Here is a 13927-nt window from a genome sequence, read left to right on the forward strand (position 1 = left end):
CACCTGGCATTGAATCTTTAATCCACTACTTGTATTTAAACTATGCAACAATAATAAAAAGGGCAAGAAAAAATATAAGCCAAATTCAATCTTCTCCCTCTACTTTTTAGAGCTTTTTCCTAGCTCGAATAGAAAAAACTTATAATCTTCATTTTATACCGTAATATACATTTTATATGTATTAAAAGATTTCTTAAATAAAATTAATAACATAATTTTTATATATATAAAATATAATAGAAATTATAATAGAAATCCAAACAATCACTACCAAGATTTAGTTCAAATTCCCCAAGATTTCTTAAACTTCCCCATTATGCTCATCATTCTATTTACTCATATCACTATACATATATATTATCATAATTAATAAAAAGATTACCATAATTTTGACAAAAATTACCACTTTTTTTCCTCATTAACTTACCATATACTTTCTAGATTTTTTACCTAAATACATGTCCACTAAAAACAGAATTTTAATTAATAGGAAACGGTGTGCAGACCTATAAAATGGCCCCCACCCCATATTCACCATATCCTCACTTACGCTTGCAGAGATAATTGGCACTAAACATATTAAAATTGATTGTCCCCCCCCCCCCCCCGCCCCCCCCCCCCGCCGCCATACACCGCCGACCCATCTCGGAAACAGACTACCAGCATTATTCACGAGACCTGCAAGGCGTCACGTGACCCCTCCGCATGCGAAGCCTGGTTGTCCCAGTCCCATCACGTGCCTCCCAACGCCACCGTTTTGCAGGTCATCCAATCCGCCTTGTCGGCAACCTCGCAGAATCTGGACAAGGGTCGGGTTATGGTTCAGGATATTCTGGAGTCCTCCGCCGGGAACAAGAACCGGTCTACCGCCGCCAGAAATTGTCTGGAGGTAGTGAGTTACTCCGAGTACCGGATCAATCAGGTCGGCGGAGCTCTGTCGGGCGGCAGGCTCAAGGACGCGCGTGCATGGATGAGCGCGGCGCTGGTGTACCAGTACGACTGCTGGTCGGGGCTCAAATACGTGAACGACACGTCCCAGGTGGTCCAAACGATGGCGTTCTTCAACAACTCATTGATTGCGGGCACCAGCAGCGCGCTTGGAATGTTGGTGAATTACGACGTCTATGGTGATAAAACCGGCTCCTGGGGCCCGCCCAGAACCGAGCGAGAGGGATTCTGGGAACCCGGGTCCGACTCCCACACTCCGGGATGGGTCGGCCGTTTTCCGGCGGGGCTGACGGCGGACGTGACGGTGTGCAAGGGCGGAGGTGGGTGCGATTACAAGACAGTGCAGGAGGCGGTGAATGCAGCCCCGACGAACGGAAAGAGGTTCGTGATCCGGATCAAGGCGGGGGTTTATGAGGAGACGGTTCGGGTGGCGTTGGAGAAGAAGAACGTGGTGTTGTTGGGGGATGGAATGGGCAAAACGGTCATAACAGGGTCGATGAACGTGGGCCAGCCGGGAGTCTCAACCTATAACTCCGCCACAGTCGGTAAGTTGACTACCTAAATTTCATATTGCTGCAATCTCCCACCATAACATGCTATGTCGTGTTTTGGTTTTTCAATTTTTTTTGAACCAAATTAATTGTATATTGAACATAATACACTTATATTATAATTAATTATTTTTTTAAAATGTTATATAATCATATTTATTATATAATTTATTTTGAATATGATTGAATTTAATTTAAATTAAAATTTGCTCATAATTTTTATTTTTTGATCAATTTAGTTTTTGGCATGACTTTGCATAATTTTCTTAAATGTCTATACAGTAAATATTTTTTGTTTATAATTAATTAGGTTAGGGGTTATCATAAATACTTATTATTAACAATATATATATTGACTAAAACATTGTAAATATACTTATTTTTTTATTTTTAGTTAATTCTTTTTATATTATCAATTTTTCTACAACAAAATTTTAGTTAATAAGTTCATATTTTAATTTTTTGTACACATTTATCAAATGTGCAGCATATAACTAGCTAGTATTTATTATTGGTTAGCTAGTAATATTGGTATGGATTAAAATATCTTCAATATATTTAATTTTCTATATTTTTTGAAACAAAATAATTTTCATATATATCTAATATTAATTTATTATACTAATTTTGATAAATTATTTTTTTATTATTTATTTAATTAATAAATATAATAAAATTTAAAATTATATACATGTGTGAGGTTGCCTCCATGTATAACTACTTTGTAAGGGTAATTATATAGATACTCCTTGAAAAATAGTTAAATTATGCAAATTATCCTTTTACTATCAGTAATTACACTTAGCTACATAAAACTGTCACTTTTGACCGTTTGACTCTTACAACAATTTGACATTTTTCTCACACAAATATACCCTTATCTATGGGAGAACTTGATATTTCATACAACTTCTGGGGTCTAGATGTGATATTCTCAGATTAATTCGTCCAAAAGATTTCCCTATCTACCTGTGCATTGTCCCAACAGTTTCCATTTTACTGAACATGCACTTGGCCATTGCTCTCACAGGAGTTCTCGGCGACGGATTTATGGCCAGCGACCTCACTATCCAGAACACGGCTGGTCCGGACGCTCATCAAGCGGTAGCTTTCCGGTCAGATAGCGATCGCTCCGTCATACAAAACTGCGAATTGATCGGCAACCAAGACACTCTCTACGCCCACAGCCTACGGCAGTACTACAAATCCTGCCGCATCATAGGCAACGTCGATTTCATATTCGGAAACTCAGCTGCATTCTTCCAGGACTGCCTCATCCTCGTTGCTCCAAGGCAACTCCATCCGGAAAAGGGCGAGAAGAACGCCGTGACAGCCCATGGCAGGATCGACCCCGCCCAGTCGACAGGCTTCGTCTTCCAGAATTCCGTGATCAACGGCACTGAGGCATACATGGCACTGTACTACAGCAACCCCAAGGTGCACCTAAACTTCCTTGGTAGGCCGTGGAAACAGTATTCGAGGACAATTTTTGTTCGCTGCACGCTGGAGGCTCTTGTCACGGCAGATGGATGGCTGCCCTGGGACGGCGATTTCGCGCTGAACACTTTGTATTACGGCGAGTTTGAGAATACGGGGGCTGGTGCTGACACGTCGAGACGAGTGTCGTGGAGTAACCAGGTTCCGGCCGCGCACGTCAGCTCGTACTCGGTTCAGAATTTCATTCAAGGGGATCAGTGGATCCCTGGAGCTTCTGATGATCAATAAGTGTGTAGATATTATTGTAATATATATATATTTGATGCTCAATTCAAGATTAACTGCAAGTAAATGCAGGGGATGGAGCAGGTGGAGATTTTGAGAGTATTGCTCTTGTAATATAATAATTCACAATGAACAAGTTTTGTAAGTTGAGCTGATTATAGGCAATACTGATACAGTAGACAAGTTCATTAACATGCAGATTCTCAATTATCTTCAATATAATTGATTTGCATACAAAATTTTTGGACTATGATCTTCAAGATGTGGACAAGTCTAGTTGAGTCAAATAAATGATTGTTTAAATTTGTTTGAATTATTATTGGGTTTGAAAAATTATGACTAGTTGCACTGATGTGATTATTAATAATTTAATGCCAAAAGGAAATTAAAATACTAGTTGAGTGGAAGAAGACAACAGGGAGAATTGGTTGTTGGGGATTATAGAAATATGTATGAAGTAGAATAGATATTTTCTTGTATTTCATTTTTGCTACGGATTTTGCAACTGATTTTGTCATGAAGGAAAAACTCCATTGCAAAATCCATGACAATATACCATCGAAATAATGAACTATAGTTATCATGTACAAATTGCACGGGACAAAATTCATTTTAAAATCAATTTCAAATATGACGGTTCAATAATTAATGACTCCAGTTGTAACTTACAGATCTCATCAACTTCATAGCTTGTTGCAAAAGTTGTTGCAAAAATATTCGCAGGTTGGCCATGGTCATAGTCCGTCACTAATTCCGTAGCAAAATTACAATTTCATTTTTCAAAGTACAGTAAGCATAAAATATCGTTGCAATGCCATCAATAATTGCCACAAATTATTTTCATTGCAAAAATTGTGACAATATTGTAACAGAATTTGCCCGTAGTAAAATGTAATATTGTAGGTTGTTGCAAAATTCGTGACAAAAAAATTTCATGACGATATTGCTGTTACAAATTATTTATAACGAATGTAATATAAATATTCGTTGTAACGTTGCAATGTTTTCACCTTTTGTTACAACCTTGCAATGGACTGTGGCTGGGCAAAATTTTGTTACGGAAGTTGCAACGACTTATGACAATTATAGGTCATCTAAGAGTTGACTATAATTTGCTATGGAACATTATAATGGCCTTTCCATTGCAAAAGTTTACCATCAGTTTGCAATAAAAATTACCATGAAAATTCAAAAAATATTGCAACTCAAATGCAAAGTCGCGACCTAAGCCATTGTAAATCTGAAATGGACGTATCCGTTGCAAAAATTCCATTGTCATAAGATTATTTTTTGAAGTCTATGATATCACCAACGATGATATTAATGTTAGTGTTGAGATATTATCAGTAAATTTCCAAAAAATATTACATTCCTTAATGTGATTTACATGTTTTTTTTTTCTTTGAGAACTCTTCGTATTATAATTTCCTTATTGTACTATTACATATATAATAAATATTTTCTTATCATTATTACTAATGAATTAATATTTTAATTACAATTCACGAAAATAAGTTTTTAAAAAATATTATCTTAATTAAAACTTGGTAATGTATACGAAAGAGTAGTAATTTATGTTAATTAAATTTGATTCTGCAATTTTACTAATGTTTTAGAATATTTTAAGATCTTAATATACTTTTTTTTTTTTATTACTATCTATTCTTTGAACTATGAATAAAATGTGAGAGTCACAGTGTGACTTCTATCACTAGTCGTACTATTTTGTTTCCTGAAGGTAAGTTCTTATGAGTTATGACAAATGAATTCATGTCACTGCTCAGCCTAACAGAAAAAGCTCGTGATACTTCACGGGATGGACTTCTCCCATGCTTTAAGAGACTTGGCACAAGGAATAATAATTCCAGTTATACTTAAAAATTTATTTTTTGAATTTTAATATTTGAGTTAGATCATAAATAATTTTATTTTTAATTGATATGTTAATTATATATATATATATGTATTTGTAGAACAAATAAAAATAATAAAAATAATTGGTCCATCGAATTAGACCCATCCTGTCAAATTTTATATTGGTGCGAGGCGGGTCCTGAGTCCACCCAAATCTGCTCCGTTGCCACCCCTAGGAGGCATGGATGGAAAGATCGTAAAAAAAAAAAAAATACAATTTTGGTCTTGTAATTATAGAAGATGTATTTTCGGTCTTTTTCGATTTTGATTTATAATTGAATATTATAATTTAAAAAAAATAACATATTTAATTTAGATGTCCTCGGAAACTGCTAATTCCAGTATAAATTAGCAAATATTTGGCATGCGCCTCTTTAGTTTGAGAATTTTTTTTTTATTTTTGATCAAGTTTAACTATGTAACATTTTTTTTGCTTGTGACATCTGGACTCCATGTGTCATTCTTCTATATTTATAAGACTAAATTTACATTTTTACCTTACGTTAACTTTTATATGCCACATGAACAAAGGTGTTGATTAATCGTACAAATAAAATAATTATAATAAAAATCTTAATTACCATTAAATAGCAACCTCAAAATTGTGTAACTATTACATTTTATATAAATAAACGAATCGATATAGTCGATGAGGCCTTGTTCGATTGGTAAGGTTAAGGCTCCACAACTAAAAGGTTGTGGGTTTCAAGTCCCGTGAATATTGGTGTGCGTTTACTTCTATAGTCATTTGTTATTTTTCGTCAATCAATTTTTAAATTTAAATATATTAATAATATAATGAATTACATACTATTTAAAAAAATGAATCGATATAAAATAATGTTTGTGTAAGAATAATATAAACCATATACGAAAGTAACATAAAACAAAAAGGCATGAATAGATGGGAATATTCATGATTCTCTCAAGACTTGTACGCAAGTTTAACTACCCACACTTGAACAAAAATGATACTAAACACATTTTTCCAACTATTTTTATTACAAAAATGATATCATAACAAAAATGAATTTTTCGTAATAAATATCTTTTTGTTATAAATTTTGTCCGTAATAAAGTTTGAAACTGGATAAGGTGAGCCTCATGTCCAACTAGATAGGGTGAGACGAGTCTTAAAGTTAGGTGACAACGAGTTTTGAGCCTGTAAAAATTGAACATTACGAATTTTGAATTTAAAAAAAAATCAATTTATAAAAATGATTACAACACTGATCGCTACCAAAAGTTAGGACATGCAGATATATTCACAAATTACTCCCCTATAAAATTCTTACATCGACAAAGAGAATCAAACTCACAATTACAATCTATTTTTACCAACCGAACAAAAAAGTGTTGGGCATTTACACACCTATATGAATTACTATGGCGTACACACATCATCAGAATACAGAGCAATAAGGAGAATTGCTTGGCGTGTAAGTGAAACCCCATCAGTTGAAGCATTGTCTCATCCATTCACTCTACCACCCACACTTGTACTAGTCTATACCCATGCAATCTATGCAATAAAGTTATGGTTGTGTGTTGGATTCGAAGTTTTCTTGATACGAGAGTTGTATTGATGTGTAATTTATGAATATATTTGTAAATAATATATGATTTTGTGGGTATATTTTAATTCATAATAGTGATCGGAACTGAATCTATCTAAAATTCTTGGATCCGCGGGGGGTGGGGGGTGTTTTGTAATTTTTTTACAGTAAATTATATCGACACTCCTGAGATTAGGTCCAAATTAATACACAAACACCTCATGTATTTTTAAAAAAAACAGGCATACTCCGGGGTGTATTTGCAGTATTACAAAGGAGAAGGGATGTTTGTGTGCTTGGCCTAACATCAAATAATGTAAAAAAAATTTTTATGCTATACATAAATTTTATTTTTTATATATATATTAGCCCCCAAGATTTGTAATTCTTTTTACAAGGTATACATAAATTTTAATTTCTTTTATATCCCCCCCCCCCAAATTTTAATTCCCCTCTATAATTGGGACAATATAAATCTAAAATATAAATATAATTTTCCTTTCTTTTTTTCTCCTTCCTATCAAATTTGGATTAATGTTTTAATTTTAAATTAATTATATTGTTTTATATTGTAAAATCTATTTCTTTTACTTACTATAAATTCGAAAAAGCAAATTGAGTAACTAAAAAATATTTAATTTCTATATTTTTTAAAAGATTAATATTATACTCTGAAACTTTAAGCACAAATTGAGTGCGTTAATTCAACGTATTTTTAATTGTTTTTTAGAAAAAAAGTATAATTTTACATTTATTTACAGAGGATTTAAATGAAATTAATGTTATTTTATTTTAAAAAAGTATACATTAAGTATATATATAAATTAAAATAAAATAAAATTTAAACTAAAAAATTCAATTAGAAAAAAGATACCATCAGACAAGCCCGGAAAAATTGCAATCTTTGTCCCCGTACTAGGGTGTATTGCACTTTTAGTCCCATAGTTTATGGACTTAGCACATTTAGTCACATAAGATAAATATTGCAGTATTTTTGGTTCCATATGATAAAATTATATATTTAGTTCCATAGTATATAAAGTTGTGGCACATTTAGTTCTCATATGATATAAAATTATTTATATCTTATGGGCCAAATACGGCATAATATTTATCCTATAGGACCAAATATGTCAAATTTTTATTCTATGCAATAAAAAATATTATAATATTATTTTATAAAATTAAATGTGCTAAATTTCTATAAATTACAGAACTAAAAATACAAAATATCTTATTGTATAGAACTAAAAGTGCAATTTCTCCGACAAGGCATTATAGGTTCTAAAGAAGTCACATGTGGAGAGGGATAACATGTGCACCCTTAATAAGACCTGTTTCTGATTTGTGATAATTAAGAGATGGGCAGAGAGATCCAATTAATGTGGACTTCCCATTCATTTCAGCTATTAGTACAAAAACTAATAGGGATAATTACAATAAAGTTTAATTAAATTATACATAAATTTTTTATTGATATGAAAAATTACATATAATATTTTTTCGATTTGTTTTTATCTAATAAATAGATTCATCTGTTAGTCAATTTTACTGAATCTATTGATATTAAAAAAAAAATCGATACTTCATTAACTTGTTGCAGGTCAAACAAATTTTTTACAACTAAACCACTCTTATAAAGGTGAAAATATATTTTCTCCCATATATAAGAATATTTGGTTATAAAAAGATTTATTTGACCTGTAATAAAATAGTAATAATATCAAATCAATGGTAAGAATGAATTTTTATTTGATTTTTTTGTTAATATCATCAAACTCGATGAATTTGACTAACAGAAGAACTTAATTTTTTGATGGAATCAAATCAAATGGATACTATAAGGGGAGGGGACTGTAATTATACCAAAATAATACTATTAGTATTGTTTGGAGTTGTTTTTAGGTAAATTTTGAAAATTTGAGAAATAAAAGTCTGAATTATGTAACGTGAAATGTTACAAGAGAGTTTGGTATTATTTTTGGGGTGAACAGCAATTTACCTCCACGTGATATTAAAAATGAGCATATTACTCCCATATAAAAAAAATATAGCAATTTACTTCCTTATACAGGAAGGTAAATTACTTCATTTTGAAAAATATTGAGAGGTAAATTGTTGTATTTTAAAAAATACAGGGAGGTATATCGCTATTTGTTTTTTCATAAGGGGATAATTTGCTCATTTGCGATATCACAAGGGGGTTGCTTACATTTTTTCTATTATTTTTGTTAATATTCAGAAAATATCGGAAATTATTAAGAATATATTTGTATAATTTTTTAAGGGGGTAAATAACTTTAAGTGTCAAATCATGCTTTTGATAATTGCAGAAAAATGTTGAAAATGAATAAAAATTTGATATTATTTTTTCAGGAGACAAAAAATAATTAGATGTTAAATGATGCCTTGATATTGGGTATTTTGTAACTTTATATATCCTAGTAAATGTCATAAACAATATATTTAAAATATTGAGTTTATAATTATTAAAATTAAATATGATTCAAATATATTTTACTTCTTGTGACTGGAAATACGAATTAGTGAAATTAAAATTTTATTAATATTTGGCTAATACTTTTAGATTAGTAGATTTTTTCATAGATGTTCTGGAGGAATATTTTATTCTTCTAATTAACATAATTATTTGATAATTTTTAGAAATATATTTAGTCTCCTAATACATAAATGGATTAAATGATTTTTTAAAAAGATAATTAAGATCTAAAAATCTAAAATGATTTAACTTGGATCCAATTTGGGTTGTGTCTAATTAATTCGACTAGATTATGAGTTGTAATAGGTTCTAAAGGGGTTTTATCGTATTTAATTTTTTATTAGTCAATCAAATGTCATTTTTAATAATATCATGCAATTAATTTAAAAAATACTACTATAGTCATGATTACAATATGGATTGTGTGTTTAATTAAGTCCAATTAAATCATCTGTCCTATATGATTTTTAATAGGTCCGAGATGGCCCCTCATCATATAATTAATCGATCAAATATATTCTTTATTTTTTAATATTAACAAAAAAATATTATTTTTAATATATTATGCAATTGTAAAAGAAGATACTTTTAACCTTCTCTTGAAATTATATAAATATATTAATTTTTAAATAAAAAATTTTCTTGTGGCTTAAAAAAAAGTATGACGAACCTCTAATTTCGTGTAATTAGTAAATTATTATTTTTTTGGGATGTTCATTCGGTAAAATCAAATCGAATAGAATTAAACAAATTTTTGAGAAATAAAAATTTTCCACGCAGTATTTTGAAAAAAATGATTATTAAAGACTAACAATTCATAATTATATTGGATATTATAACCGCATCAATTTTGCATGGTATAGTTCCAGTAGGGGTCTTTAGCATAAAGAACACAAAACAACACTTTATTTATTCACTTGAATCAGAAACACACTTTTAAGACATCATTACATGATTCCAAACCACCAACAATACATTCCTCTTATTCTTACACGCAGCAATGAAAGTTTCACAATCCCATAAAGAGTAAACTTTTAACAACTACAGATTTATGGTGATCATAAGTGGATCCACACCTTGATCAACCACGAATGTCTTGGTCACTTTCTTTGTAGAAGCTCCGACAACTTCAACTTCATATGATCCGTGGAATCCTCTGAACTCGAACTGTCCTTGTCCGTCGATATGGCCATGAGCACGAGACAGCCATTCTTGCTTCAGAGCGAGGTACCGTTTGCCGGCTTCATTAAGATCCCCTTCTGCATTTACCAAGTGCGCGTTATCTCTGCTCATGAAAAGCTCCCAGAATCCCCACAACATCACGCCATCCACCGCAGGGTGGGCAAAAGCTTCCCGGAGCATGACTTCCAAATCGTCAGCTCTAACGTACTCATTGTTTGATGAGACATCAAGTTCCGTGAACCAGATTGGGAGGCCGAGAATTCCCAACTTATCAAGAGCTGAACAAACGATCGGTCCGACTGGGCTGTCTATATGTCCCTGTATGCCTATTCCTCCAACAGGGGCACCCTGTTCTTGGAGATCAAGAATATGCTGAATATACTTCTCAGGGGATGAGCGTGAGTCACATCCGTCCTCAATGTGGTAGTCATTCACGAAAAGGGTGGCGGAGGGGTCCAGCTGATTTGCAGTCTTGAACATGTTCACCCGGATATCTTTTCCCAGATGGTCTTGGAAGAATGATCCATGCAGCATTTCATTGTTCACATCGTACTGCTTGAACTTTCCCTTGTAACGTGTCAGAAGACCTGTTAGACGGTTTTGAATGGCTGACATCAGGTCGTTTTTGCTCAAAGCACGTACCCATGACTGAACGGCTCCCTCTACCTCCCAGAAGATACAGTGGCCACGAAGTTGAATATTATGGTTTGTACACAAGTTCAACAAGTCATCAGCATCTTTGTAGTTGAAGTTCCCCTGCTGTGGTTCTGTCCAGTACCACTTTAACTCATTCCCAAAGACGGCCCAGTTGAAGTTTTTGGAAAAGAAATCAACAAAGTCTTCGTTGTCTATGTTAGTCCTCATTACACATGATCCGAATGGGAAGCTGTTTTGTGTTTGTCTTATTTTCACAAAGGTGCCAACCAGACTGCCAGGGTCTGATGCAGTGAACTTTAAGATGACATTACGCTTGCGTATCTGCATAGTTGAAAATGTACAGAATAGGGTAAAATCAACTACAGGTATAGTACTAAATTTCATTCTTCAATAGATTTGGCAAATGTCATAGTAAAACATTGGTCGAATGCCTGCTTTATAATTTTTACCAGATTGATGCATTATTCAAGCATGATCTTCTCCTATTAGTCTTGGGAAAAAAAAAAAAAGGCAAGAGGTTGACCGACAAGAGAAGAATAGATAATGATAAATCGTCCCACAAGCAAAATGATGATGCCAGAATGAACTGATTGACTATTCATTTAAGATAGAGTAGACTTCGTGTTTATCTAAAGAGTTCTTGATTCCATCATCGAGGTCAAGTTTATGGCTCAAAACCAATTTCCAGGAAGTCAGAAATTCACAACTTACCTTTTCCGTCTGTACTTTCAAATGTCTGAATCTCGTGTGTCTGTCCACCGGAAAGATTTGAAGCCCAGCAACCATCAAATCAACCCCAGCATCAGGACCCTGTACATAGACCATTACCTTTGCTGGTTGCTTCTCAATTCTGAAGGATCCACCAATTTCATGCCATTTGTCGTCATTAATCTCAACTTGCCCACCATTTACCCACTGCCCATCCACGCCAAGAGCAACATTAACACCCTGAGGCTTAGTTGCTCCAGTGCCAATTCGAATCCATGCAGAAACTTGATATGTCAAATAGAGTTTAATTTTATCCGTAATCATCTGTGCTGGTCCCATCCACGTCTGCGTACGATTAGTCACAAGAATGTATCGACCGCTCAAAGGCTCATGAGGTCCAAGGGAATCTGCAGCCATGGGAGGAAGAATATGAGGCGAACCATTGCTGACACTAAGAGTGCAATTTCCGAGAGGGAACCACCCATTGGTGCCGTCACTAAGGTTGCTATTACTGATAATATTAACTCCAAAAGCAGCATTCTGGTTAAAAACAGGAAAGAGTTTAGAATCCTTGTTTTGTTCTCTGTAACATTTGAATTTGATTCAAAAAATTTCTATATATCAGGAACTTCTAAAGACTATCATGTATCGGACTACCTCAATGGCCGGCGGAGAAGCAGGTGGGGCTTTTGCAGCATGCTTTACAACTAAATTATCCAGGAGAATATCAGTGCCTGGAGGTGGACCTTCTAAATAAATAACCACCTTCGATGGGGAACCATTTAAAAGAAATTTTCCTTGCAACTGCACCCAGTCTTTGTCTGTTGCCTGTACACTACATAACAGCAAAGTTCTTAGATATTGAATACTTCGATGCCAGACCAAAGAGATGATCATTATCAGTTATTTGAGAAATGACAAGCCCAGATCAGAAAAGAAATGATAGGCACCTACTCTCATTTTCATTATGGCTACATTTGGATTGATTCAAATCCCTGGCAACAAATCCTTTGAATTTGTTTAGGCTATATTTGGTTTAATGGATTTGAAATGATGAATTTCGAATTCCCATTAACGTATCCTTTTGGATTGGATAATTCTAAAAATCTAAAAGATTTCAAATCATTCAACCCTAAAATTTGAACTATGTTTTGTTAGATAATAATGGATTTCAAATTCTTATAACATGAAGTCATTTGGAATTATTTCTCTATATCCTTGTCTCAAATTCAAATCCATCAATCTAAATATAGCCTTCGATAACTTTAAATTCAAAGGATTTCAAATACTTCACTTCTAAATTTGAACCACATTTTGTTGAACATTGGTGGATTGCAAATTCTTCTATTATGAAGTCATTTGAAATTCTTTTTCCAAGTTCTCCCCTCAAATCCAAACACATCAATCCACATGTAGTGTAAGTGAACTAGTAAACTACAAAACATGAAAGAGGTAGACATGTAAAATGTAACTAACTGCATTTGATTAATATCAACACATTTCTCTTGCAATATTTCAGGGTCTGATGGTAAAACAGAGATAAGATCAATTAACCAAAGAAGAGGATCAAATTAAAAAACATTATATTTTGTGATGTCTATAAATATCGAGTCTGATGTAAATCAATCCATGTCCAACTATCAAAATATACTTTCAAGATTAACAGTTAGTATTTAGAACTGTTGTTCCTGGACAGCACTTTATGGCAATTTATATATGTTATAAGTGGTTCTTCACAGCATACTTGTAACCAAGATTAGAAAAACTCACATGTTGAAAGGAACTTTTTGATAACTTTAGTTTCTTCTCAGAAAGCATGAAGTAACGAGTAACTCTTGTAATGTTGCAAAATGAATAAAAGAAAAGTTCCCTCCAAAGCATTAGTTCACATAGTCTAATGCAAGGCCTTCTTATCATTGGTCAAGTACAGTATGAATTAGTGGACATAGCAAAGTCCCAAGGAGGTCATCTAGAAAATCTTTTGCAGACTAAACCCACACACACACACAACAAAAAAACAGGCCACACAAAAATTGACAAGGAGATGCAATACCTGCCAATCCCTATATATTGTTCACGCTGATCTGCTGCCTGAACCCACAGAGTAGCCCTAACATCTGAACTGCTGATGTTATTACCAAATATTCGAACTGCAGCAACGACCTCATAGGCAAGCTTTCTCTGCACTC

The 13927-nt window shown here is 33.3% G+C and overlaps 2 protein-coding genes across 2 annotated transcripts in view; one reads left to right on the top strand and one right to left on the bottom strand.

Moving 5' to 3' along the window:
* On the top strand, positions 600–3413 carry LOC105178382 (probable pectinesterase/pectinesterase inhibitor 51). The gene is made up of 2 exons (XM_011101847.2): positions 600–1493; positions 2530–3413. Exons 1-2 carry the CDS (start codon positions 818–820, stop codon positions 3222–3224), a joined length of 1371 nt encoding a protein of 456 aa, XP_011100149.2. The 5' UTR covers positions 600–817; the 3' UTR covers positions 3225–3413.
* LOC105178099 (endo-1,4-beta-xylanase A) overlaps positions 10069–13927 on the bottom strand; it is a 6214-nt gene continuing 2355 nt past the window's right edge. Inside the window, 4 exon segments of the mRNA XM_011101462.2 lie at positions 10069–11351; positions 11742–12278; positions 12396–12573; positions 13792–13927. The exon segment at positions 13792–13927 is cut by the window's right edge and continues 205 nt beyond it. Coding sequence (XP_011099764.1) covers positions 10233–11351; positions 11742–12278; positions 12396–12573; positions 13792–13927 — 1970 coding nt within the window. The 3' untranslated portion in view covers positions 10069–10232.

This window comes from Sesamum indicum, linkage group LG15 (assembly GCF_000512975.1).
Source record: "Sesamum indicum cultivar Zhongzhi No. 13 linkage group LG15, S_indicum_v1.0, whole genome shotgun sequence".
In the NCBI taxonomy this organism is placed as follows: domain Eukaryota; kingdom Viridiplantae; phylum Streptophyta; class Magnoliopsida; order Lamiales; family Pedaliaceae; genus Sesamum; species Sesamum indicum.